Source organism: Sciurus vulgaris, assembly GCF_902686455.1.
Source record: "Sciurus vulgaris genome assembly, chromosome: 12".
In the NCBI taxonomy this organism is placed as follows: Eukaryota; Metazoa; Chordata; class Mammalia; order Rodentia; family Sciuridae; genus Sciurus; species Sciurus vulgaris.
Genome location: NC_136473.1, coordinates 82,424,915 through 82,449,777, shown reverse-complemented (window position 1 = coordinate 82,449,777; position 24,863 = coordinate 82,424,915). Strand labels below are relative to the sequence as shown.

At 46.7% G+C, this 24,863-nt stretch overlaps 2 protein-coding genes across 2 annotated transcripts in view; one reads left to right on the top strand and one right to left on the bottom strand.

The window, feature by feature from the left end:
* LOC306642225 (maestro heat-like repeat-containing protein family member 7) overlaps positions 1-20,942 on the top strand; it is a 39,075-nt gene extending 18,133 nt beyond the window's left edge. The window contains exons 13-23 of the mRNA XM_079107835.1: positions 6,445-6,589; positions 7,031-7,206; positions 7,644-7,781; positions 7,878-7,992; positions 12,918-13,058; positions 13,637-13,813; positions 14,107-14,265; positions 15,717-15,818; positions 19,357-19,459; positions 19,896-19,955; positions 20,688-20,942. Coding sequence (XP_078963961.1) covers positions 6,445-6,589; positions 7,031-7,206; positions 7,644-7,781; positions 7,878-7,992; positions 12,918-13,058; positions 13,637-13,813; positions 14,107-14,265; positions 15,717-15,818; positions 19,357-19,459; positions 19,896-19,955; positions 20,688-20,839 — 1,468 coding nt within the window. The 3' untranslated portion in view covers positions 20,840-20,942. The remainder of the gene's footprint in view (positions 1-6,444; positions 6,590-7,030; positions 7,207-7,643; positions 7,782-7,877; positions 7,993-12,917; positions 13,059-13,636; positions 13,814-14,106; positions 14,266-15,716; positions 15,819-19,356; positions 19,460-19,895; positions 19,956-20,687) is intronic.
* Positions 20,943-23,741: 2,799 nt separating this feature from the next.
* Positions 23,742-24,863, bottom strand: part of KIF21B (kinesin family member 21B) — a 48,447-nt gene continuing 47,325 nt past the window's right edge. The window contains exon 37 of the transcript XR_013758352.1: positions 23,742-23,825. The gene's annotated coding sequence lies outside the window, so the exon portion shown is untranslated. The remainder of the gene's footprint in view (positions 23,826-24,863) is intronic.

Genomic DNA, 24,863 nt, shown 5'->3' with positions numbered 1-24,863 from the left:
TTGTATTAATTTGTTCTTCTTTTTTTTTTTTTTTTTTTTTGATGGTACTAGAGATTGAAGAACTCAGGGCCTCATGCATGGTAGGCAAGCACTATACCACTGAGCTACACCCCAGCTTTGCTCATCTTTTTAAAGATAAGAATGTAAATTTAAGAGATTTCTTTTTTCTTCTTCTTTTTTAAAATAAGCATTTTGGGGCTAGGGATGTAGATCAGTGGTAAGGCACTTGCCTAACATATGTGAGGCCCTGGATTTGATGCCCTGCATTGAAAGAAAAAAAAGCACTTTATTTTTTATTTTATTTTTGGGGGTACTAGGGGTTAAACCCAGAAGTGCTTAACCACTGAGCCACATCCCCAGCCCCATTTTATTCATATTTTATTTTGAGATAGGGTCTCACTAAGTTGTTTAGGGCCTTGCTAAGTTGCTGATCCTGGCCTTGAACTTGCCATCCTCCTGCCTCAGCCTCCCGAGTCATGATATTATAGATAGATGCGCACCATGGTGCCCAGCAAAGAAAAAGCATTTTAATGCTATGAATTTCTCTCTACACATAGCTTCAATTGCACCCAACAAATTTTGATATGTTGTATTTTTATTTTCATTTAGTTCAAAAATATTTTCTAATTTCTCTTGGTGTTTTCTCTCTGACCTCTGAACAACTCTGAAGTGTTTAATTTCCCAATGTGTGAAGATTTTCCAGACTTTTTTCTATTTCTGATTTCTAGTTAAATCTGTTACGGAAGGATATGTACTTTGTATGACTTCTATTCTTTAAAATTTGTTAAGGTTCATTTTCAGCCCAGAATATGTGGCATATCATGGTGAATGTTTCATATGCTCCTGAAAAAAGAACGCATTCTTTCAGTGCCTGGAGTGTTGTGTGAATTAGATTAAGACAGTCGATAGAGTTATTCAAGACTTTGAGATCCTTGCCGATTTTCTATCTATGTACACTATCAAGAATTTTTGAATTCGCCAAATGTAATTATGGATTCGCCTATTTATTCCTTCAGTTCTACTACTTTTTGCTTCGTCTATTTTGTTACATGTGTACATATTTAACATTGCTACATCTTTTTGATAAATTGACCGTCTTATCATTCATGTCTCTGATCATCCCTGGTAATATTCTTTGTCCTGAAGTTTACTTTGTCTGATATTAATGTGGCCACTTTTTTTTTCTTTTGATTTGTATTTGCATGGCTCGGGGGCACTTAACCCCTGAGCCTTATCCCCAGCAGGTTTTATTTTTCATTTTGAGACAAGGTCTTGCAAAGTTACCTAGATCTTCACTAAGTTGCTGAGGCTGACTTTTTTTTTTTTTTTTTTTTTTTTTTTTTTTTTTTTTGGCGGTACTGGGGATCGAACTCAGGGCCTTGCACTTTCGAGGCAAGCACTCTACCAGCTGAGCTATCTCCCCAGCCCCCTGAGGCTGACTTTGAACTTGCTATCCTGCCTCAGCCTCCTGAGACACAGGGATTACAGGTGTGTGCCACCAAGCCGGACAGTTTTTTCATTCTTTTATGTTAACTAATCTGTGTCATTATATTTAAAATGGGTTTCTTCTATACAGCACAGATCTCTTGTGTTTTTATCCAATCCGAAAATCTCTTTCAGTCGGTACATTTAGATCATTTGTAATTAATGTAATTCCTAATATGTCTGAATTGATGTCTGCCATTTTATGATTTGTTTTCTATTTGTCCCTTTGGGTTTTGTCCTAAGTTCTCCTTTCTTGCATTCTTTTGAATTATTTGAGTTGTTTCAAGTAGTCCATTTAGATGTAATCATTGGATTGTGACATTTTATATCAACTTGTTGGATTATTAGGAAGGTTCATACCTATAGGTTTGTGTCTAACTTTAATATTTTACAACTTCAAAAAAGGAAGCATAAACATACAGCTTCCTCCACTTTACCTGCCTCATGTTACAGTTACCATTTGCATCTACACATATTAAAGAGAACCCACTAAGCATGTCATACATTTTGAGTTGTTTTATATATAAATAATATATATTATATATTTTTCTCCCCTTAAGTTTATATCTATTTATATATATATATATATAATAGAAATAGGAAGAAAAATAGTCTGCTATATATACCTAAATATTTACAACGTTCAGCAGGTCTTTGGGTGATAAATTCTTTTAGTTTTCTTTCACATGAGAGTGTGTCATATTTTACCTTAATTTCTGAAGAACATTTTCACTCACCCTGGAGTTGGGGACTGATGACTCTTCTTCCACACGCATTGTCTGGTGTCTCAGGGTCATTTGGGCCTGTCCTATGTCTGTGCACCTCAGGGGTGATCACAGGACTTGCATGGGCTCACCCACAGAATCTGGGGATTCCTTGCTCTCTTTTCTGAGATTACCCCCACTTTCTGACTCCTGGGGACCCCTTCCCGGGTCCTCCCCCTGGAAGAAAGCTGGGTTTCCCTCAAGCTTGCGCTGCCTCTGCTGATACGGTTGCACAGCCACCTCCAGGGAATTGAAGGGAGCAGAGAGACGGCTAGGGAGACGGGAGTGTGGCTCAGCGTGGGAGCACCTGAGCCACACTCAGCACTGCAAAAGTAATGAAGGAGGAGGAGAAGACCTCTCTGCAGTTCTGCGTCTGGAGTCACCCGGGGCCGGGCTGGGAGAGAAAAAAGACAAAGAAACAAAGATTCCACTCATGCTCTGACTCACAGGAACCCTTTTTCCCAGTCCTCTGGCCCAGGAGACAGTTTCACTCAGAGATTGTGCTGCCTGAGCCTGCTGCATAGTTTAGCACTGGGGTCAACTTCAGGTCAAAGCTGGGGGACAAAATAAAAAAAAAAAAAAAAAGAAATCTGGGACACTTAAAAATAGGGATATTTTTGTCCAGTTTTGACTTTGCTCTCCAATCTGTCTGCTATTCCTAAGTTTTCAAAATCTAACCTGATTTACGTTTTGTAAATTAGGTTGGTTGTTCAAGACTTCTGTATCCTTGCCGATTTTCTGTCTATGTACCTATTGATTACTAAGAAAGGAATGACGAAGTCTTTTTTTATTTTTCTAGTGACTTTAGTTTTAAGCAGGGGAAAGAGGGGCTTTTTTGTTTTTCAAAATTCTTTTTTTTTTTTTTAATGTGTGTGTGAGTGTGTATGTGTGTGTGGGTGTATGTGTGTGTGTGTACACTGGTTGTACGTGAACACAATACCTTTATTTTATTTTTATGTGGTGCTGAGGATAGAACTCAGGGCCTCATGCATGTCAAGCAAGCGCTTTTTGTTGATTCTTTCTAGTTATACATAATGTTAGGATTCATCTTGACATAATCTTAAAAAAGCATGTATGATCTATCAAAATGTGTAAATGCATTCTACTGTCATGTACAACAAATTAGAACAAATTTAAAAAACTAAAAAAAAAAAAAGCATGGACTAGCACTTGCTCTAATTCAGTCCCAGTACTTCCCCTTCCCTTCTCCTTCCTCCTGTTCCCTTCTCTCTATTCTAAGGATCTTCTTCTGCTTTTTACTCTTAGTTTTAGTTGTTGTTGTTAATTTCCTTCTTCCCTACTTTTCTCCCTCCCTCCCTTCCTTTTGTAGTACTGGGGATTTGAACCCAGGGCCTCACCTATGTGAGGCAAGTGAATGCTCTACCATTGAGCTACAGCCTGGCCCTTTTGAGTTTTTATTTTGAAACAGAATCTTGTTAAGTTTCCCAGGCTGCCCTTGAACTTGTGATCCTCTTGCATCAGTATCCCAAATAGTTGGGATTGTAGCCACTTGCTATCATATATATTTTTTTTTTTTTTGGTACCAAGAATTGAACTCAGGGACACTTGACCACTGAGCCACATCCGCAGCCTTGTTTTGTTTTTTAGAGACGCTCTCACTGAGTTGCTTAGCACCTTGCTGTTGAGGGTAGCATGGTCATCTTTTTCTAGTTTTTTTTTTTTTTTTTGGCATGAAAATTATAAAACATGATCTTAAGGTCTCCTTTTGAGACTGTATTGAGGTGTGTGTGTGTGAGATATAGATTAGGAAGATTATGGTTATTAATTCTACTGTATATTATTGGGTTCTTGAAATAAAACTTGTATTTTCTATTACATGCAAAGTTATCTATTATGTCAGGCTTATTAAGTGTGTTAGTAAATCTCCATATCTGAATTTATTTTGTGTATTGGATCTGTCAAATTCTTTTTTTTTTTCTCTTGCAGTGCTGAGCCTTGTGCTTGTGAGGCAAACATTCTACCAACTGAGCTATTTCCCCAGTCCTCAAATTCTTAATATTATGTTGCTAGGTTCAGTTCATGGTTCATTCAGCTCACTGTTAGAGGTAGAGAAATCAACCATTTAAATGATTTTATAATATTTCATTGTGTGATTAATTAATTTATTTATTATGGTACTTGGGATTGAACCCCTGGGTGCTGTGCCACAAAGCTACATTTCCAGCCTTTTTTAAAATTTTGAGACAAGAGTCACTAAGTTGCCCAGGCTGGCCTCAAAACTTGTGATCCTCCTGCCTCAGCCTCCTGAGTTGTTGGGATTACAGGTGTGAGTCACTGTGCTGGGCTTCCATACTTTATCCATTCTCTTGTGAAGGACTTTCTCTAGTTATTTGCTATCACTCATTTATATGGATTGAATTCAGGGCTTTGCACATGCTAGGCAAGCACTTGACCACTGGGCTACACCCCCAACCCTTTTTAAATTTTATTTCGAGACAGCGTCTTGCTAGGTTGTCCAAGTTGGCCTTGAACTTGTGATCCTTGTGCCCTCTCAAGAAACTGGAAATACAGAGGTGCACCACCATGCCCAGCCAGCTTTTGCTATCATTAACAGAGTTTTTATGAACATTCTTACACTAGCATTGTATATAGATTTATAGGTATATTTATCATTTTGTGTACCATCCCTTCTGGCATCTCAGATTTTCCTTGTGAAATTGCTTTTCTTCTCTCTTGAAGTTTGTCTTTTAGGAGTTTATCCTCTAGTGAGAATCTTTTGATCAAGCCATCTATTTCTATTGATTCACAAATGTAGCAAGTCTGCCTTAATGACAGGTTTGCTGGGAAACTTTTGTAGGTTGACATTTGTCTTTGTTCAGCTCTTGGAAGATTCAACCTCTTGTCTTCTGCTTTCCACAGCTGCTGTTAAGAAGTTGCTGGCAGTCCAATTGCTATTATTTTGTTGAAGACCATTTTTTTTTCTTTGTCTTTGTCCCTGGAGCACCCAGGGTGGCATGTTGCTAGCTGTGAAGTCTCTTTGTCTCTGTCTTATCTCTCCTTCATTTTCTTGTTGTTCTCTTTTCCTATTTCAGAAGGCTATAACTCGCTGGGTGTAGCAGGCATGCCTCTAATCCCCGTGTCTCTGGAGGCTGAGGCAGGAGGATTGTGAGTTTCAAAGCCAGCCTCAGCAACTTAGCAAGGCTCTAAGCAACTCAAGGAGACCCTTTCTAAATAAAATACAAAACAGGGCTGGGGAAGTGGCTCAGGGGTTAAGCGCTCCTGGGTTCAATTCCCGGTACAAAAAAAAAAAAGAGGGAAAAAAAGACTATAGCTTCTTGAAGACATTATGCAGCTTTATTTAAAATATTATTATGTTGTTTGTAGAAAATAATTTTCAGATATGTCCTTCTGTTCTGCATGTGATTTTGTCCGATCTAGATATGGGGAAATATGCCAGGCAAAGGGAAAAACGTGTGAAGCTTCAGAGGAAAATGGGCCTGGGAGGCTGGAAGGGGGTTGTGAAGGGAAGTCATCAGATCTGGCCTGCAGAGGGACATTGGGCGTCACACTGGGCATTACAGACTGGAAGGGCAGTCTGGCAGATAGAGGCCATGTTCTGGGTCTTAAGCTGTAAGGAGAGTTTGGACGGGTTCAGAGGGACCGGACTTGATCAGGTCCATTCAAGTATAGCTAATAAACTTGATCTCAAATGTTTTCTTTTCTCTTTTTATAACTTAATTTTATTTAGTTTTTACATGTGGTGCTGAGGATCAAACCCAGTGCCTCACGTGTGCTAGGCAAGTGCTCACCACTGAGCCACAATCTCAGTCCTGTAGTTATTGTTTCTTTTATTTTTATTTAAATTTCTAGTATTATTTGTTTTTGTCATCTCCCTTTCCTTTTTTAAATTTTTTTAAAAATTGTAGATGAACACAATACCTTTTTTAAATTTATTTTTGTGTGTGTGGTGCCGAGGATCAGACCCAGGGCCTGACACATACTGGGCAAGTGCTCTACCACTGAGCCACAACCCCAGCCCCCAGATGTTTTCTTAAATCAGGTTCCTACACCAAAGTGAACATTTTCAGATTTACCTGTTTGCAAGATAACAGAGAACAGGGAAGTCTGGAGGTGGTGAAAGGAAAGAAAGATAATGAAGGGAGAGACCCATAGAGAAAGGGCCACCCGGGGGGCGGGGGGTGTGTGACCATGTTGGTGGCTTCTGACTTTGCAGAGGGATGCGCCATCCCTGGGAGATCCTGGCATCCTTCCCAAAAGGCTACGAGGTGATCATGGAATATCTGCTGCAGAGGCTGATTCCATTCCAGGCAAAAAAGGACCAGGAGCGCAGCCACACGTCAAGGATCTCCCCATGGATTGTACGAAGGGGCCAGTGGAGGGCTGGGTGCTGGGAAGGGGCTGCCCAGGGCGCTGTGCCAGGCTCTCTTCAGTTCTGTGGGCCTCTACCTTTTAGGCACCAGTGTTTGGTCGAGCACTCCAACAGCAGGCTCTCCAGGTTGGGTTGAGGGAGGATTTTCAGATGGCTGCCTTGTCAGGGGACAGAAGAAATGGAGAAGAAATGGATTCCTGGTCTCACATGGTGGAGCTGAGGGAAGACAAACACCCAGCCCCTCCTGAACTCTCAAGGATGACCAGGAAAACAATCCCCATGGCTATTAGAGTGCTTGAAACAGTGCCACTCTAGAAACCCCGCTGTGCTTTCCTGGCTCACACAGCCAGGCCTTCCCAGGGCAAGACTGCTTCCGTGAGTGGCGTGGTGACAAAGGCGATGACGCTCCCATTCTCCTCCCTACCCCCAGGCCACCAGGGCCATCTACGAGCTCCTGCAGGAACCCAGTCGGCGGATGGAGCTGCATACCTTCTTCTCCTCTCTGTACGTAAGGCTGCTCTTCCAGGTCTCCTTTCTCGTGCTTGAAGAAAGTGCTGAAATGCTCCAGGAACAGCAGCTTGTCATGGAATGCATGGACCCTGTAAGGTACGTTGGCCTTTGGGTGGGCGTGTGCGCGGCTTGGGACTTCCGGCCTGCCAGAGGGACACTGTTTCCACCCCTCCTGCGGGGCACCGGGGATGCTGTTCACACATCGTCTGGAGGAGTCTTCCGGGACTTTTTAGAAAAGACTCTTTACGTCTGGCTAACTGGGCTGGTGCAGAGATTCAAAATCAAATCAAGGCAAGACGCCTGGTTCCGCAGACCTGGATTTGGTCTCTAGCCCTCGGCAGCCTTGCCTGTCATCTTGGAGGCGCCACAACCTTCTTGGCCTCGGGCTCCTCATTTGTCAGATGTTACGCAGGGTGGCTAAGGGTTGTCCCACTGCCTGCAACCCACGATCGCTGGGAGGCTGGAGTCGGGCAGGCGGCTGGGAGCGGGAGCGGGGTGGGGATGACTTCCGGCCTGCTGCTGCTCTTCCCCAGCTCCACGGTGGAGGCCCTGAAGACCTTGATGAACAGCTCTGGCTATGAGGAACTCGTGACTTATGTCCACACGTTTGGGGGCTGGAATCTGCTTGTGGATCCTGAGAAACACTACGACGGAGTCACCCTGCTGGCCAGGTAAGCCACTTCTAGGGCTCTGGCTGGAGGACCTTCTGTGCTCCTTGTCCTCCCTGCTGCCCAATCCTCCCCTGATCACTGTGCTCTGGTCGGTAGGTCCCTGGTGATCAAGAACTGCTGGCACAACCGCCCCATCTTCAGCTTCATCATCAGCATCCTCCAGGACATGAACTGTCCCAACCACATAACAGCCCTCGTGTTCCTGACAGAGGTGACTGGCGCTGCGGGAGGAGCGGGGGGAGCCGGTCCCTCTGGAAGTCAGCCATATACCCCATGGTCTATACACCCGGCCTGTTTGACTTCCCAACCTCCCAGAAGGATTGAGGATCTTACTAATAATACTTCATTGGGTTTCCTTGAGTTAGAGGATTTGATTCCCTCTTGAATCTCAAGACTCTGCCCTGACTTCATAGAAAAACACAGCTCTTTCCTTCCGCCATATCAGCCTTTTAAAATTGATCTTTGCTCAGTACCCTGATTAGCTCAATGTCACTGAAGTCACCTGACAGGAAATGTGTAGAAAATTTGGAAAATGTGGAAAAAGTATACTAAATATTACCAAATCATTAATCATCACCATGTACAAAGGAAAGCATTTTAGGTTTTTGCCTGTTTGGAGGTGTGTGTGTGTGTGTGTGTGTGTGTGTGAGAGAGAGAGAGAGAGAGAGGGTTGAGATCATTCTCTCTTAATATTCTGTATCCCCCTCTTTTCAAGCTTCTAACTATGTCATTTCATGTTCTTTGTGAACATAACTTTCAATGGTGATAGAATATTTTATCACAAAGATGTTCTATAATTGTTTGGACCTTCTGTTTCTAATTTTACGTCATTATGAATAACTCTCTGTGCAAAAGCCCTTGCCCGTCTGTCAGATTGTTTCCCTAAGTATTGACTACAACAAGCGGAAGTATAGGTTCAAAAAGCATGAATGTCTTCTTTGACTTTTGATATTAACAGCAAATTGCTCACCACCACCAATCTATACCAGCAGTGTTGGGGAGAGTTTGGGAAAGTTTCTGTCTCACCATAGCTTTAAATAAGCTTTTTTTTTTTTTTCCAAATTCAAGCAACCTGATTAAAAACAAGACGAAACAAAACAGGAACTGGATTATTTTGAACAGTGATAGATGATAACACGATACTAATACCAGAACACAGAAAGATGTCATCCTGATGTCCTCATGTACCCTTACGTGGTTACAGGGCATCTGCATCTTGTGGGAAGGGGCTCCTGTGGTGTGCTGGGACGTGCATGCTGGCGTGGGTGCTGAGACAGGCATTCAGGGATGTAGGTCACCGTGGCAGAGCGCCTGCTGAGGATGCAGGGATGGGGAAAGTCGGATGCAGAGCTCGGAAGGGGGCGCCTTAGTGCAGAGGGGCTCAAGCATCCGTGTATCATCGCATCTTACGCATCTCATGTCATTGAGGAAGCTGTTCAAAATGCAGCTTTCTGGACCCCGTCCTCAGGGACTTGGATGCAGTCTCTCTGGGGTGAGACCCAGAAGTCTTTGTTTTCTGAAAGCACCTCAGTTCCTGTTGTAGTACAGGGAGTCCTTGAACCCAGCTTTGAGAAATGGCACCAGGTACAAGCCTGAGAGAGCAGTAGATACCCCAAGATGACCGCCACTCCGTTTAGAGCAGTAGTTCGGAAACCTGGTGGCATATTAGGGTCCGCTGGAGCTCTCATACCTGCTATTGCCAGGCCACCCCCACGTTCCTCACTCTCTGCCTGGCTCTTCTATTTGAGTTGGTCTGGAATGGGTCCAGGCATTGGTTTGCCCAGAACCTCCCAAGTCCGGTATTCTAGAAGTACAGCTAGGACTGAGAATCACTCTTCAAGTACCCCAAAAGCACGGCACCCACAGAAACGAGTGGACACAGGAACCGGCAGTCACTCATCTGTCATGCTTATCAGAACTTGAGGCTGAGGAGGGGAAGAGAGGAGGCAGTTTGTTCAGGAAAAGGCTCAAAGGGGCACCCAGGTAGGGAGATGGGTGGACCCCATTCTTAGCAATTAAAGGATAGCAATTAAAGGAAAGCAATTAAAGGGATAGCTAACACATTTCAAAGTGGGGAGCCGTGGGGTTTTAGGTACTGGCTAAGAAAGTGGGTCAAGATTTCAATCATTTCATAACCCTTTGAAGCTCCTGGCTTGTTGTCTTGATATCTTCATCCATTTCCCTGGACTGAGCACATGCAGAAATATTTCCAAAACAAAAGGCCCTGTGCTGGAATTCTGGATGCTCAAGAAATAGGAGCCCAGGGATTTTAATTCTCGTAACTGTGGGAGAGGTGATATTAACTTTATTTTGTAGAGGATGAAACTGAGGCCCAGAGAATTTAAGAAACTCACTATGTTAGTAAGTAAATTAGGGCAGATCCCCTTGCCTGCCTGTCAATCAGGACAAGTGAAAACCTCTGTAATTTGTCCCCAAAAGCTTCTTTGCCATTAATATATAAGCAGAGACACCCACTTAGGCGTACTCCAAGGTGTGCATGTAAAAGCAAGTGCAGACATCTTAAATGCAGCTGATGAACTTTGGTCTTTTAATTTTGTTTTAAATACTCTAAGTATATGTATAATTTAACACAAATATATGAATGAAACCATACATGCTGGTTTCTTTAAAAAAAACATTTTCCTCTACTTTTGCCTTCTTCCTTCCTCCTCATGAGACCTTCCCCCACCCCTTTATCCCCAGGTATCTCATATATAGGACACAAATAGGCACCTCTCTCCCTGCTCAAATACACACACACACACACACACACACACACACACACACACACACACACACGGTGTTGCCAGATGGTTTTCCAAAGTAGGAATGCACACTCACACCAGCAAGGCGTGAGAGAGCCCTCTGATCTCCTCCACCATGGGTTAGCTCTTTTTTTGAGATGGGGGTCTTGTTATATAGCTCAGGCTGGCCTTAAGCTGGTGATCCTCCTGCCCCAGCCTCACCACTTAGCTCTTCTTACATCCAATTCTTGCTCTCCCAATGGATGTGAGAGCAAGTTGGTTCTAGTTTTCAGTTCTGCATGGAATTTTGTGACTCGAACTTGCCCTTCTCTGAATTCCTTCCCATCTCCTTTGCCATTCATCATTGAATATTCTTTGACTTTTTCTTGCCTGTATGTACGTCCTGGGTTTGATCCCCAGCACCACTCACACTCAGAGAGGCTAACTCCTGATGTTCCATTTACATTCCAATACCTTTCCATCACAACGTTTTCCACCGTGTGAGTGTGCAGGCTGCTTTCATCTAGGTTGGAGGGCTGATGTGAGCCCTTCCCAGCTGGCACCCTGCGCTGACCTGTGCACATCATGGTGTCCACACTGGCATGTGCATTTCAATATCCTCAACCCCGGCTTTAGTTGGATCTCTGGAAGAATTTTAAATAAATAACAGTAATGCTTGGGTTCTAAATCAGACTGGGGGTGGTGTGGGGTTCAAGGAACAGCATTTCTCCAGTTCTCCAGGTGATCCTAATGTGCAACCAAGGCTGTGGCCTTGGAGTTAGCAGGTTACCAGTGGTCCCAACAGACCAGGCTCAGCCACCTGTTCTCATATGCCAATCAAAGACTCCCACAGTGGTGAAGGAAAGGAGAGGAGCTTTTAATCAGGGTGGCCACACCAGGATGAGGAGATATAGGGGTTCAGTGACCAAAGATCTGTCTTCAAGGGATGACAGAAACTTTGAGGCTTTCTAGAAAAGGGGAACAAAGGCAAGGGTCGGGGCTTGTATGACTGGGGTTTGAACAGCTGGGAGAGTGTCTTCTTGGTCAGACCATGGTCTGGTTGATCATTATCTCAGGCCTGGTTCTGTGAAGCTCTGAGGAGGTTGTGGTGTCTTGAGGGGGTGATTCAGTTCCCAGTGAGATGACGGTTGCTGCTTAGGTGGCAGCCTGGATTCCGTCATGGGGTAATAGCTCCTGCTTACTGGGGGCCATCTTATGGGGTGATCTGTTATGAGAGGCTCAGTGTTGCTTGGGGCAGTTTCGGTCTCTTGTCATAAAGATGCTTATCAATCAATCAATCAGACCTGTGTGGTTCCTGGAATCCAAATGGAGTCAGAAAGGGTCAAAATGGAATTAATTGGTTAGGTCGGTGACTGGGCTTGCCTTCAAGCATTGCTTGCTTGATATTGTCCAGCTTGGCCCCAGGGTCCCCAGTGCTATGGAATAATAGTGACAAAGATCTTGTAACAATTCCCCTTTCCCTTTTCCCTTTAAAAACGTGTTATTCTGGCAGGCTATCTTGGACTTCTCTCTTTCCCTTTCTGACTGATGTGCGCTTTGCAGCACTCCTGAGACATCCCTTCTCCATCCCCACTGGTTGGAAGTCCAGACCCACCTCACTTGTGCATGCAGCAACCGCAGATGATAATATGCCAATCTCTCTCCTGGGACCTCCTGTTTCCCATAAGCAATGCTTCCCACCAATGGGACACTCCTCCCAAGCTGGGTCAGCGTTCTTGTTGCCCTTCTGGCAACCCTACCATACTCCTATATTTTATCTTTGCTTTGCCACACCCACTTTTCCCCACGGAGCACACACACACACACACACACACACACACACACACACACACTCACTTTCCCTTCTGTGAATTCCTCCCCATTTTCTTTGCTTATTGTCCTATTGAATTGCTTGTTTTCCAGTCTGTAAGACTTAGCTGTGCATTGACGTTCTCTTTATACAAGTTCTACATTTTTTGTAAATTTTCCTTAGATTAATCAGCATCCACTTATAATGATTTTTTTTTCCTTGCTTTTGGTTCGTGCCATGTTGCTATTGGTTAGAGATGTTCATGGGTGGTTGGTGGGCACGAGTCCTTGCTTCCAATGGAAACATGAGGGTTTCCATCATTTGAGAATCAACTGCTGTTTCTTACTTTTATCTCCTACAGTTCCCGTATCAAAGATGCCTAAGGAAAACTTGCAGAATCAATCAATGACGGACTTCTGGAATGAAAGGGTGTGAAGACCCTTTAACTCTTTGGTCTTTCCACTGATTCTTCCAAAGCCTTAACAACATTCTTTTACTTGTGAGCAGGAACCTAGATTCAAAGTCATTGACAACTGGCTCCTTCTTGCTCACCTTTCTATCTTTCCTGGTTTCTTTTGTCAGCTGCTCCAGTGCCCAGATGTGGCAGCCATTGTGGATGACATTGCCACCCACACTTTGGCAAACTGGTTCAAGGATGAGGAGCTAATCACAGTGAAGCTGTTGCTGCAGGTGACAGAGATCTTCCCTAAGCACAAGAACTTGGTAAGATGAAGCAGAGGCCAGGGGCATGTTCTCAGGAAATGTTGTCACCTGGGGGAGGAATAGGACCTGGAGTTCTGATGTGCTTACTAATAGACAGGGTGGGACACACCCCTGGAATCAGAGATCAGCTCTTCATGAGGCCAGTCCACCAAGCACAGGAGCAGGGCCTGAGCTGTTCATACTCCCTCCCTTCCCAGGGAAGATCGCCTGAGGAGGTTGTCCCGTGGGTCACTTCAGAGGATAATCTCAGCCAATCCAGGATCCCAGATATGTCATCCGGGTCTCCTGAACCAGCCTCCTCATCACAGATGAGAAAGGCAGTGAGCGTGGGAACTGACGGTGTTGGGAAGGAGGCGGCTCCTCTGTCTTCTCCCGGCTTCCCACGGAGGAAGACGTCATCCGCCAAAATGCCGTCCTGTGCTGCTCCCGCTGACCAAAACCCTTTGCTAGAACCAGCTAGCTCCCGGTTGAAAAGTGACAGTGTGCCCAGGGCTCTGGCTTGTGGGGCTGGATTAGACTGAAATGGAGCAGGAAAGGTCGCCCGACTCCGCCTTTCCTGAGCAGCGATTGCTCCGCAGGTGAAGCGCCTCCACATCCTGCAGCCACACGTGCTGAGGTGCTGCTACTCCTCCTGCACCGGCATCGTGAGGGAGACCTTCCTGACGCTGAGTCACCTCCTCGAGGACCTCACCTGGCAGCACTCCTCTTTCTTCCTTATTCAGCTGGCCTTCACTCTGGGCCCTTTCCTTGAGGAGGTGAAGTCCCCTGAGGGGTCCCTCTTCCTCTATGCCTCTATGTAATGAGGGAATGGGGCAGAAGTCCCTCCAGCTTGACCTGCGGCTATTCTGTTGGGGGTCGATTGCTTCTGCCTTCTTGTCCCATGACTGTCAAAGGAGAGAGACGGAGAGAGGACACACCATGGCGACGCAGGAGGGTCCTGCTGCTGGGGAATCAAAGCAGATCTTGCAGGAGGAGGAACTCGGGGACTGGTGACCCTGGGTAACCAGTGGCATAGGCGTGTTCCCCACATTTGTGTTTTCTCACCCAGGAGTCGGAGTGTCTGCGCCTGATGGCCTTCCAGCTCTACGGAAGTCTCCTGTCGAAGGTCAAGAAGAGAGACCTCGTCTTTCCCTTGAAGCAGCAGATCCTCAACTCGGTTGTTCTCCTTGTGCTGCACCTGAAGGATGTGAATATTGATGTGGCTCAGGTGAGAGACCGGGCCTTGGAGCCTGGTGTCTGGTCCCCAGTTCCCATGAAAGATAAATGCCAAGCATGTGGAGCATGTGGGCAGCGGCTTTGGAATGCCTAGTCTCCAAACTCAGAGAGTTTCCAGGAGAGACTAGAGATGATCTCAGGGACTTGGGAGGCTGAGGCAGGAGAGCTGCAAAGTTTAAGGCCAGCCTCAGCAACTTAAGTGAGACCCTGTCTCAGAGTAGAAGATAAAAAGGGCTGGGGATGTAGCTCAGTGGTAGAGTGCTCCTGGTTTCAATCCCTGATACTGGAAAAAGAGAGAGAGAGAGACAGACAGACAGACAGACACTAGAGATGGCAAGATATGCACCAGAGTTTTCCCAGCTCCCAGCTCCATCCAGCTGGCCACCAACTTGTAGTAGAATATTGTGCTTATGAAAACTCTGAGGAGGAAATCCCATGGAATGGTTGGTGCCAATCCCTCTCTGTTTCTTTGACTTCTGCGATCTGCCTCGAGACTGCTTTCTGCACCCTGCCCTGCCCCCGAGTGTGGACCTGCTCCCTGGCAAGCCAGTTCCAGCTGGAGACAGTGCTGTGGGCAGAACAAAGGGATCTGCCCGGGGATGGGTGAGCTCTGAGCCCAAGAGCCCAGGAATGGGTACTGCAGCTAGACAACTCAAACGCTGACTTAGTTGGTAAGAGGACAGACACCTGTTGTCAAAGAGCAGCTACTTTGCCACTTCTGAGGCCTCTGTAGGCTCATTGAAGGAGGCTGCGGAACAAGTGCTTAAAAGGGAAATTATCCCGTGGGTCAGGATCCCTCCCAGTGAAGTCAGCAGTGATATTCCTGAGAGCCAACCCTGATTCAGAACTTTGACCACCTGTGGAGGGATTAAGACTTTGGGGAAATCTGAGCCAGGCACAGTGGTGCATGGCTGTAATCCCAGCAACTTGAGAGGCTGAGGCAAGAGGATCACAAAGTCAAGGCCAGCCTCAGCAATTTATCAAGGTCCTGTTTCAAAATTAAAAAAAAAAAAAACAAAAAACAAAAAAGCCTTTTTAATAAAGGTGCTGAGAATGTAGCTCAGTGGTAGAATATACTACAAAATAAGACTTTGGGTAAATCTGATTTCAGAGAATGTTTTAGGTGTGGGAAGCCACAGGGCTGATAAGTGAGGCTAATTGGTAGAGAGTCTCTTGCTCTGGGTCTCTGTGTAGTATCACAGCAATCTGAAAAGTCACTCTAACTGCTTTGCAAGTTCTCCTCATGGGAAACAGGGTTTTTCAATAGAGCCAAATGCCTACATGACCCCTGACTTCCTCCTAATCCTGGATCCTTATCTGTTCCCTGAGTTTCTGTCCCACCAGGGCTGGACGGGCTGTCCTCTGACTCCCTTCTGGGTACCCCTTCATGTCTGCCCAGCCCTGCTTGTATAACCCCTCATGCTGAGCCTCTTGTCTCCCCAGATTTGCCAGCTGTCCCTCTGCCACACAGCCACCTTACTGGGCTGGACAAAGTTGAAAGCAATCTTCAACAAGAGAGATGTATTTGCCATTCTCAGGGGCCTGGTAAGCCAGCTGCCAACTCATTGTTCTGCCCCAGTGCAAGGGAGGGTGGTGCCCCCAACACTCCAGTCCTTTTCCTGCAGCTAGGGGTTTGCTGTGGTGGTGGCAGCAGCAGGTCAGTGATGCTCACTGAGCATCTAATTTGTGTGGGGCACCTACACAGTACCAGTCCCTCTGTTTCCCCTGCCCTTTTTTTCTGAGATCTTCCTTTGCCCCCTGCCCTCCCTTTGCTTCCCATCTAAATTGGAGAGCCATGTACACAAATTGATAAGTTCACATTATCAATTTTGGTAAGGGCAGAAAGAGAAGGATGTACTTGCTAAGTACAATGGAGGGTACTTGGCGCAGTCTGGGAGTTAAAGGAAGGCTTCCTGGAGGAGGTGTCACCTTTAAAGGGAGACGTGGAAGGCAGGGTAACACTTAGGCAAAGTGAAGGAATCAGGAGTGAGTGCAGGCCAAGGTGACACCATACCCAGGGATGTGGAGCTGAGGATTCATTTTGCCAGGGACCTTGCACACATTATCTTATAGAATTTGATCTTCCAAATGCCTGAAGAAATAAGGCCTGGTGTGCAGGGGGCTCTAAGTTGCTTGGAAATATTCAAGCAGGGGCAGAACAAGTAGCTGCAGGGTCAGGCAGGAAACACTACCTAGAGGAGCAGACTGTGTAGACCAAGGACTAAGGCCTATCCTGTTCCTTCAAGCATGGTCAGTGCTGCAGCACATCTGGATAGAGCACATATTTGGTAATACCCTCTTTACCTCCCCCTCAAGTGAAATTCATGAATATCATCATCTACCTGTGCTCATTTCCCCAACAAATAAGCAGAACACCCTAACTCCAAAGGACAAGTGAAAGTAATTTATTAAAGAAACAGCACACATAAATATATGTAGCACAATAGGACATAATATAATAATACCATATGTAAGTATCTGAGTTCATTTACCCTGGAAGACATAACGAAGTAGCTGGATCCATACCCCTCTGCACAGAATCACTGTGAACAGATCTGCTTTGGATGCAGAGTGACACAGGAACACTGTGTGGGGACTCAAATATCAAAGGAAGCATTGTTCTTGGTGATTTGATTTCCAAAGTGATGAATAATTTTTGGTAACATACTTCCTTTTGTTTTAGTTTAGTTTTGGGTTTAGATTGTAGATGCATTCCTGGAAAACCCGCTGTGCACTTGAACTGTGCAAAAATACTCTGTAATGTATAAAAGGTAGGGCCAAGTTCTGGGCACAGATTCCAAATAGGTTTTTTGATTGATGCAAATTGATGTATCAATGAGTATAGTCCCTAGCTGAGCACTGGTTGTTTCTGTGAGAGAAAGTGGGCTCAGGGTGGCCAGACCCTCCAAATGTTGACAGCAGAAAATCCTGATGTTAGGTGACATTTCCCACATTTATGTTGGCAAATAATTTGCAATGTAAAACACGTGGGCCCAGCAAGATGATCTGCAGGCTGGTCTTGGCTCCTGAGCAGCAGCCTGCAGTCTGGGCAGGAAAGCACAGGAGTAGGAGACTGGGCCTCTCTGAGCCATGAAGGTTTGGGCTCCACAAGGAGCAGGATGAGGTGCTACGGGCAGCGGGAGCCACTGAAGCGTTTAACAGAGGAGTGGCCTGGTAAGATAACTGTGCATTTTAGATAAATCACCCAGCCCAGGCTGTGGAATCAGAGGAAAGTTTCCAAGGGACAGAATTAGGGGCCTCAGGGAGAAATGACAACATCACAAAGATGAAGCCATGGATGGAATTAAATGCTTCTGGAGACTGATTCAACGTGGAGCATGAAGGTAGAGGTCACTTGGGTGTCTGGCCTGAGTGGGTCTGGCTGATGTCATGGAGCAAGTTCCAAAATACAGGGGGAGGGGCATGTGTGAGAGGAAGGGGGCGAACTGATTTTGTGCACGTCACGTCTGTAAAGTGTGTGGGTGGATCTAGAGCACTGGAAGTCAGGTGTGAACCCCTGAAGCCTGGGGAACAGGGCTGTGCCAGAGACATGGATTTGTGAGCACTGAAGCCACTGCCCAGTGTTTGACAGAAGTTGTAACCACCAGCTAGATCGGCTCAGCTAAGGGGATGGCCAGTGGAGAGGAAGCAGGTGAGTCAACACAGAAGCCCAGGAAACACCAGATCAAGCATCCTTTGGAGGAGATGAGGAAAGAAAATCAAGTGAAAAGTCAAAGGAGAAGCAGAAGAGAGGGATCATGGTCACGTAGGAAAGCTGCAGGCAGCGATCGGTGGTCCATGGTAGGACTGTAGCGTGAGTTCAGGAGCCATCTAGCCCAGAAGTGCAGGCTGGGTTTGGACCATGGGAGCTAATGGTGACCTTTGTCAAGTTGGAGTTGGAGGTGGTAGGAGGAGGGGACTGTGTTACAAAATGACAGATTTCCTGGGTAACTTCAACAGTGGCAGAGATGAGCAGGAGGTCAGGCTCAGCCTCACATCCTTCAGCCAGAGCGGCGTCCCTTCTGACGGAGGGGATATTTTCAGTTAGGATTTAAAAAAAATATATATATATTTTTTTAGTTGTCAATGGACCTTTATTATTTATTTATTTATTTATATGCAGTGCTGAGAATTGAAGCCAGTGCCTCTCACATGCTAGGCAGGCGCTCTCACCACTGAGCTAACCCTCGGTTAGCATTTTTTATTTGAAGAAAAGATCCTGCTACCAAGAGGTTGGAAAAAAACGTGGGTGTCCCCTCCTTTTTAAAGAACTTTGACTATAGCTGGGTGCCAGTGGTGCACGCCTGTGATCCCAGTGGCTTAGGAGGCTGGAGGATCGCGAGTTCGAAGACAGCCTCAGCAAGTGGCAAGGTGCTAAGCAACTCAGTGAGACCTTGTCTCTAAACAAAACATGAAATTGGGCTGGGGATGGTGCTCAGTGGTTCAGTGCCCCTGAGTTCAATCCCCGGTACCTAAATAACAACAGCTACAACAACAGGTAAAAACTTTGACTGCAAAGTGGAAAAGGAACTAGGAAGGAGACACAGGAGATGGGTTAGGGTTCATGGTCATTGTGAAGGGGAGGACACATCATCCTAAGACCTTCATGGGAGTAAGTCTGAATGGACATAGAAAAGAGGGCATCCCAAGGCAGGGGAGGAAGGTATGAAAACCCTTACTTACATGCAGCCCTCCCTCTAAATAGAAGGGTGTAGACATGATTGGTTCTTTTGCATACTCGAGCATATGGGATAAAATTGAAAATTTTAAGTCAAGATAGAAACAATATTTTAAAATGTGGTTCACTGTTCCATTGTGGGGAGTAGGAGAAAAGTGAGCCAAAGATTGGGGGTAAATCTATATGAATTTTATGCTCCTACTGGGTCAAAGTCAGGGAAAGTGATCCCTGTGCCTTGGTCCATCCAGAAAGGAAATAAGATTTGAGGAGCTGGGGTAGGGAGTGAGGTGTAGAGGGTCTTCAGATTCTTGCCCTCAGGGAATAACTAGGTCTTGGTCTCAAGACTTCTGAGGGGGCAGAAGGGCTGGCACTGGCCTTTCCGTAATGGAACATCTGTTCTTCCAGCTGCAACAGGAGGCGAACAAAGCCTTCTGGTTTCTGAACCAGTGTGTGACTCTCTTCAAGAGCCCCCAGGTCTTCATCCGCCAGGCAGCTGTGTGGTTTGCAGGTATGGCCTTCTGTCTTCTTGGAGCCACTGTGTCCCTTGATGTATGTTCCTTCAAACAGACTGAGGACTTGGGACATAGTTATAGGATGCATGGTAATTATAGGACCTTGGGCATGACACTGACTGCCTTCACCTGCTGTCCTCCCCTGCAGGAAGCCCCTGGTCAGGTTGGGTGACCTTCTTGTAGCTGAATGGGCAAATCCTGGGGAGCCAGGGTCGATGCAGAGTGGTGCTCGCCCCTTGACCTTTCCCAGTTTGGTCAGAACCCTTCAGAAAATCAGGGATGGCGATTTTGACTTTATGGGAAATGTCCAGACCTGAGTCTGGTGGCCACAGGAGGGAAAGATAGACTAAGGGGGGCAGTGGTGATGTTTGGGGAGGGAAGGGAAGCACTTGTGGCCAGGACCCACTGAGGTGCCTCTGTGTGCCCCTGCAGGTCAGATCATCCAAACTCTTAACTTGGAAGAGATGGATGAAATTGAGGACGCGTATACAGGTGTGTTGGCCCAATCGCCCGCTGCATGCGCCTGTTAGAGGAACCGCGTTGGCGGGGAAGGCTCAGGAATGAGGAGCAACACTTAAAACCTGATCGTCCAGTCTGAATGAAGAGGGGTTCAGCCCCAGGGCATTTCGGTTTTGGGGTGTTGGTCAGAGCCCTGCAGACCCCACTCTCACTCACCCTTGTGGCCATCTAGCTTGAGCCCCATTCATCAGCCACGATTGTTCCTTGAACTCTTTCTAGGACAGTCAGCCACCTTCATCCTTGGGGGACTCAGGGTGCCCAGCGCCTTTCCTCAGAAACCTCCAGTGCTTCTCGTGTTGTAGTCCCTGCCTCCCCACCATCTTTCTGAGATGTGACTGCCTCATGCTCCTCCTCTCCCTTTCTCCTCTTTCTGCACTGTATCCCTGACATAGTGGTTCCCGAGTGTGGCCGAGCCCCTGGCTGCAGCTCTCTGGGAGGTCAGAGCTAGTCTATTTGTGGAGGAGGGCAGAGACAGGGAGGGGAAGGTATTGAGGACCAAACCATTGGTGATGGGTGTTGGATGAGGAGCTGCGGGCCCAGCATCTCTGAGCCCAGGGCAGGTTGGCAATCTTGCTTGTACCTGAGCATCGTGGACTCTTGTTCATACCTTAGAGGATGCCAATCCCATTCCACTGCCCTATTCCTTTCCCCACAGCAGGGCCCAGGCCTTCCGTTCAAAGCCTCATAGCAGTATCTATGTTGCAGCCCTAACGCACATGCAGAAAGACCCGGACCCTGTGGTCAGCTGCCTGACCACACAGACCTTCTACATCCTGGAAGCCAATAAGAAGGTGCTGCTGACCAAGACCCCTACTTCCTGCTTTGGCAGGAGGAGGCCCCAGAGGAGCTTCTTTTGAACCTGTGTCTCTAGGCTCTCAAGACTGTGACAGCAGGGCCATGCTCCAGAGCCCTGCAGTAGAAATAGTATGTCCCCAAAGAACTTTGTTAATAAAAGGAGAAGACGTGTACTTTTGTGGAAGCAGATGTCGATTCTTGGCCATACGAGGTGAGGCCATCTGTCCTGAGTGCCTTCTCCACAATAAGTATCTGGGACTAGACTGACCTCGCCCGGTTCTGCTCGTGTGTCCTGTTCCCATTCAGCTGAGTGATCTCAGCCAGAGCACACAGTGCCAAGTGAAACAGCTTGAACCAGGAACTGGATGTTGGGACCCACGAGGTATCTAGAATCCTGTTGGGCTGGGCAGAGTTCTTGATGGGAAGCAATGAGTCCACTCTTGCTAGTTAAGAGAGAGAGTTGGTGTGGTGGCGCATGCCTGTCATCCCTGCAACTCGGGGGCTGAGGCAGGAGGATCGTGAGTTCAAAGCTCAGCCTCAGCAACTTAGCAAGGCCCCAAGCAACTTAGTGAAAACCTGTCTCAAATAAAAAGAGGACTGCAGATGTGGCTCAGGAATAGGGCTGCCCTAGAAAAACAGCACTGTGGCTACGCCTTGGCACAACCCAGACCGCAGCCCAAGTGACAATGCTCAGGCCTGGATTCCAGAAGTTGACCTCTATTCTTCCAAAGAGCCAGGGGTCTTCCCCTGTGCTGGGGTGAGCACCTGCTCTCTCCCACTGCCTGTTAGAGTCAATGTCACCCAGGCCCATCTGACAGAGTCCCTAGAGAATCTCTGGTCTATGCAGGATCATCTGCTGCTCTTGCAGCCACCAACCCTGCCCCACTCCTCCCCACCAGCCAGATTTGCCTATTACCCCTGACTTTCAGTCACAAGGCCCCAGATCAAGTTCATAGGATAATAACCCATGTCCTAAAAACATAGATTCCCCATGATCTGGCTTAGCTGGTGCCATCCACTGTTGGCAGAAGCCTGGTTTGCATGGCTTGTGTCCTGCAGAGTCTGATCTCTGTTACCTGCACTCAAACCTTCTAGAACACACCATGTTCCCTCTGTGCTCACTCTCTCCACCCCATAGACCCTTCCCACAGCAGCTGGAGTCCCTTGGCATGCCTGCCAACAATCTCAGGGGTGGCATTAAAAGCTCTCTTCTCACTCACTCCCCTTAGCCTCTTCTCTGGCTCCTACATTGGCTGCCCCCTCTCCCCCCATCACTAGGGTCCTTATCAGCTGAACACTTTATAGATGGAGGTAAATGGGAAATAGCACAGGACTCAGGAACATACTTGCACCCCTGCCTTTGAACCCCAAGGAGCAGCCTTACTTTGCTACAACCAATGATAAATGGTAGATTTTATTAAAAATCCATTATCATATCAAGTGCTTTGAGATAAAACTTACTTCTAAGACTGTTCTGACCCCCAGCCCCATACACAAATTACCCCCACCTTAGTCAAACTAAGGTTAGGGCACAAGGCCATGAATTCTGTGGCTATCTCTGTCTCAGTATGTCCTTGGTCAATCCTATCAGCCTCTCTGGCCCTCACTTCCCTTCATCCATAAATTTAGAGGGTTAGGGAAAAAATGACCTTTTTTGGTGGGGGTCTACCAGGGATTGAACTCAGGGACACTCGACTACTGAGCCACATCCCTAGCTCTATTTTGTATTTTATTTAGAGACGGGGTCTCACTGAGTTGCTTAGCACCTCACTTTTGGCGAGGCTGGCTTTGAACTCAGGATCCTCCTTGCCTCTTGCCTCCCGAGCCACTAGATTACAGGCGTGAGCCACTAGATTACAGGCGTAAGCCACCTCCCCTGGCAAAAAGAAAAAAAAAAAAAAAATGACCTTTTAAGATGTCACCTAGCTCGATAAATTTCTCTTAATTCTGAGAAGTGCCATTTCCTTGCATTTCCTTGGCCGGGAAAACTGCCCTGTAGCTTATATCCTAAATGGAATATTTTTTTTACTCTTGTTTTCCAAAATTTCCAAAGCAAGCAAATATTATTCTTATAATCTTAGTGGAAGAGCACTTCACAATTAAAAAAAGTTAGGAGGAGTCCCTTAACCCTGTTTCCCCAAGCCCAAGGACATTGGTGTCCTCAGGTGACCTGAGTTTGGAAAACCCGCTGCCATCCCTGTGGGGTGCTCAATGTCAGGAGGACCCACCTCTCAAGGCCTGGCATCTTCATGGGCGCCTGGTCTCCAGGTTTCATTTACACACCCAGCCAAACTACCATCCTCAGGAAGCCACCCTGCTTCCCAAGGCAGGAGGCTCTGTGTCCCCCTGGGAGGCTAGGGACTTAGGGCGATTCTGCCCACTCATGTCTCCTTCCATGGCTTAGGGTCCCCTCTCACTCTCCAGGGGCTTTGTCTGAGGACCAGGGGGTCTTGAAGAAACCCACCCCTCCCACCTGTGATGAACTGGCCTCCCACGGGCTCCAGGAACTGGCTGGTTGCATCACGTCCAGGTGTATGGGTCTAGAGAAGCAGCAAGGACCAAGGACCTGCATAGGTGGAGGAAGCAATTTGCTTTTATATTTAAGAAAGAAAGCAAAGAGAGGACTGATTGTCTTCTGCAATCAGAAAGCAAAGCTTTCAGAGATCTTGACAGGTGAGGAAGATACAGACTCCCCTCAGGGAGCCCCGAGCCCTGGGGATGGGACGGAACCTCCCAGATTGATGTAGGGTGCATAGTTATCCAAGGGGAGTGTAGTTGGGGCTGGATGTAGCTCGGTGGTAAAGCATGTGCTTAGGATGCCCGAGGCCCTTGGCTTAATCTCCAGCACCAAAAAAAGAAAAAGAAAAAAAGGAGAAAAGGACAGGACTATAGCTTTTTAAAGAGTGAAAAGTACTGATCTAGAAATGAAAACCAACAACCATTGTAGAGCTGTTTCCTGATATGAGCTTTTTATATTTCTCTCTTCTCTTCACAAGTGGCCAAGGAAGTCTGTGTCTGGTCCCCACCGCACACAGTGAATTCCAGGCCCTAGAGAAGATACACAGTACATTAAAGGAAATGAGGAAAGGCGGTTGGGCAGGGCTGCTTCAAATCTCGACTTGATCCTAATTAGCTGTGAGTCTTGATAGGTCACTTTCATTCTTGGACATTTCTCATTTCATAAAATAAGAATATCACCTCTCACATGGAGTAGTGAAAAATCTACCAAAAAATGTCCTGAACAATGCCTGGAATACAATAGATGCTCAATAAATGCCAATCAGTGCCTGCTCTTCCACCAACTGTATCTGCCCCAGCCCTGGGAGGCAACGTGTGAAGTCTGGAAAGCTCTGCTTCCTAACTAGGGAGGCCCCAAACTCGCAGCCCAAGCTTTCATCAGACTGGGCCCATGCCCAGAGACCAACCCACCAACAACTTCCCAAAGAAGGGCCACTGGCCAAAGGCCAGCAGCCCTCAGGGACCACACCTCCACAGACAAGGGTCATTGGGGTTTTATTTATGACAACTTAGAACACACACATCCAGTCTAGGAACAGAAATATACAGCATGAGGCTTAAATAACTTTCATACATTATGTACAGTCATCAGCAGAGGTACAAAACATATATATATACACCTTGTGCTAGTCACATCGCAGAACCAAACGAAACCCTGCAGCCTGGATGGGGATGATGGTTAGAAAAGAGCTGGTGGCCAGGGCAGGACCCTGATTCATTCAGGGGTCTTTTCTGACTCTCTGCTCTTCATCAAGCGGTTTTTACTTCCCACTTCCTGGCAAGACCCTAGGGACACAGGTTTAAAGGGTAAGGTGGGGTGGGGGCTGAGGGATCATCTGGGTGTTGGAGATGGAGGAGGTTGGACAGAAAGGACAGAACAAAGGTGCCAGAGAAGAAACAGAACTTTCCCTGCAGGTTTTGTTCTTATACATAAGGGGGTAGTGACGATTTGGAAGCTGGGAGAGGAGGGCCAGGCTCAGGGAGCCTGTGGGGGACACTGGCCATTGATCAGGAGGAGGCTCCACCCAACAAAGAAGGCAGCAAGCAGTTTCTTGTTTGAGATGGCAG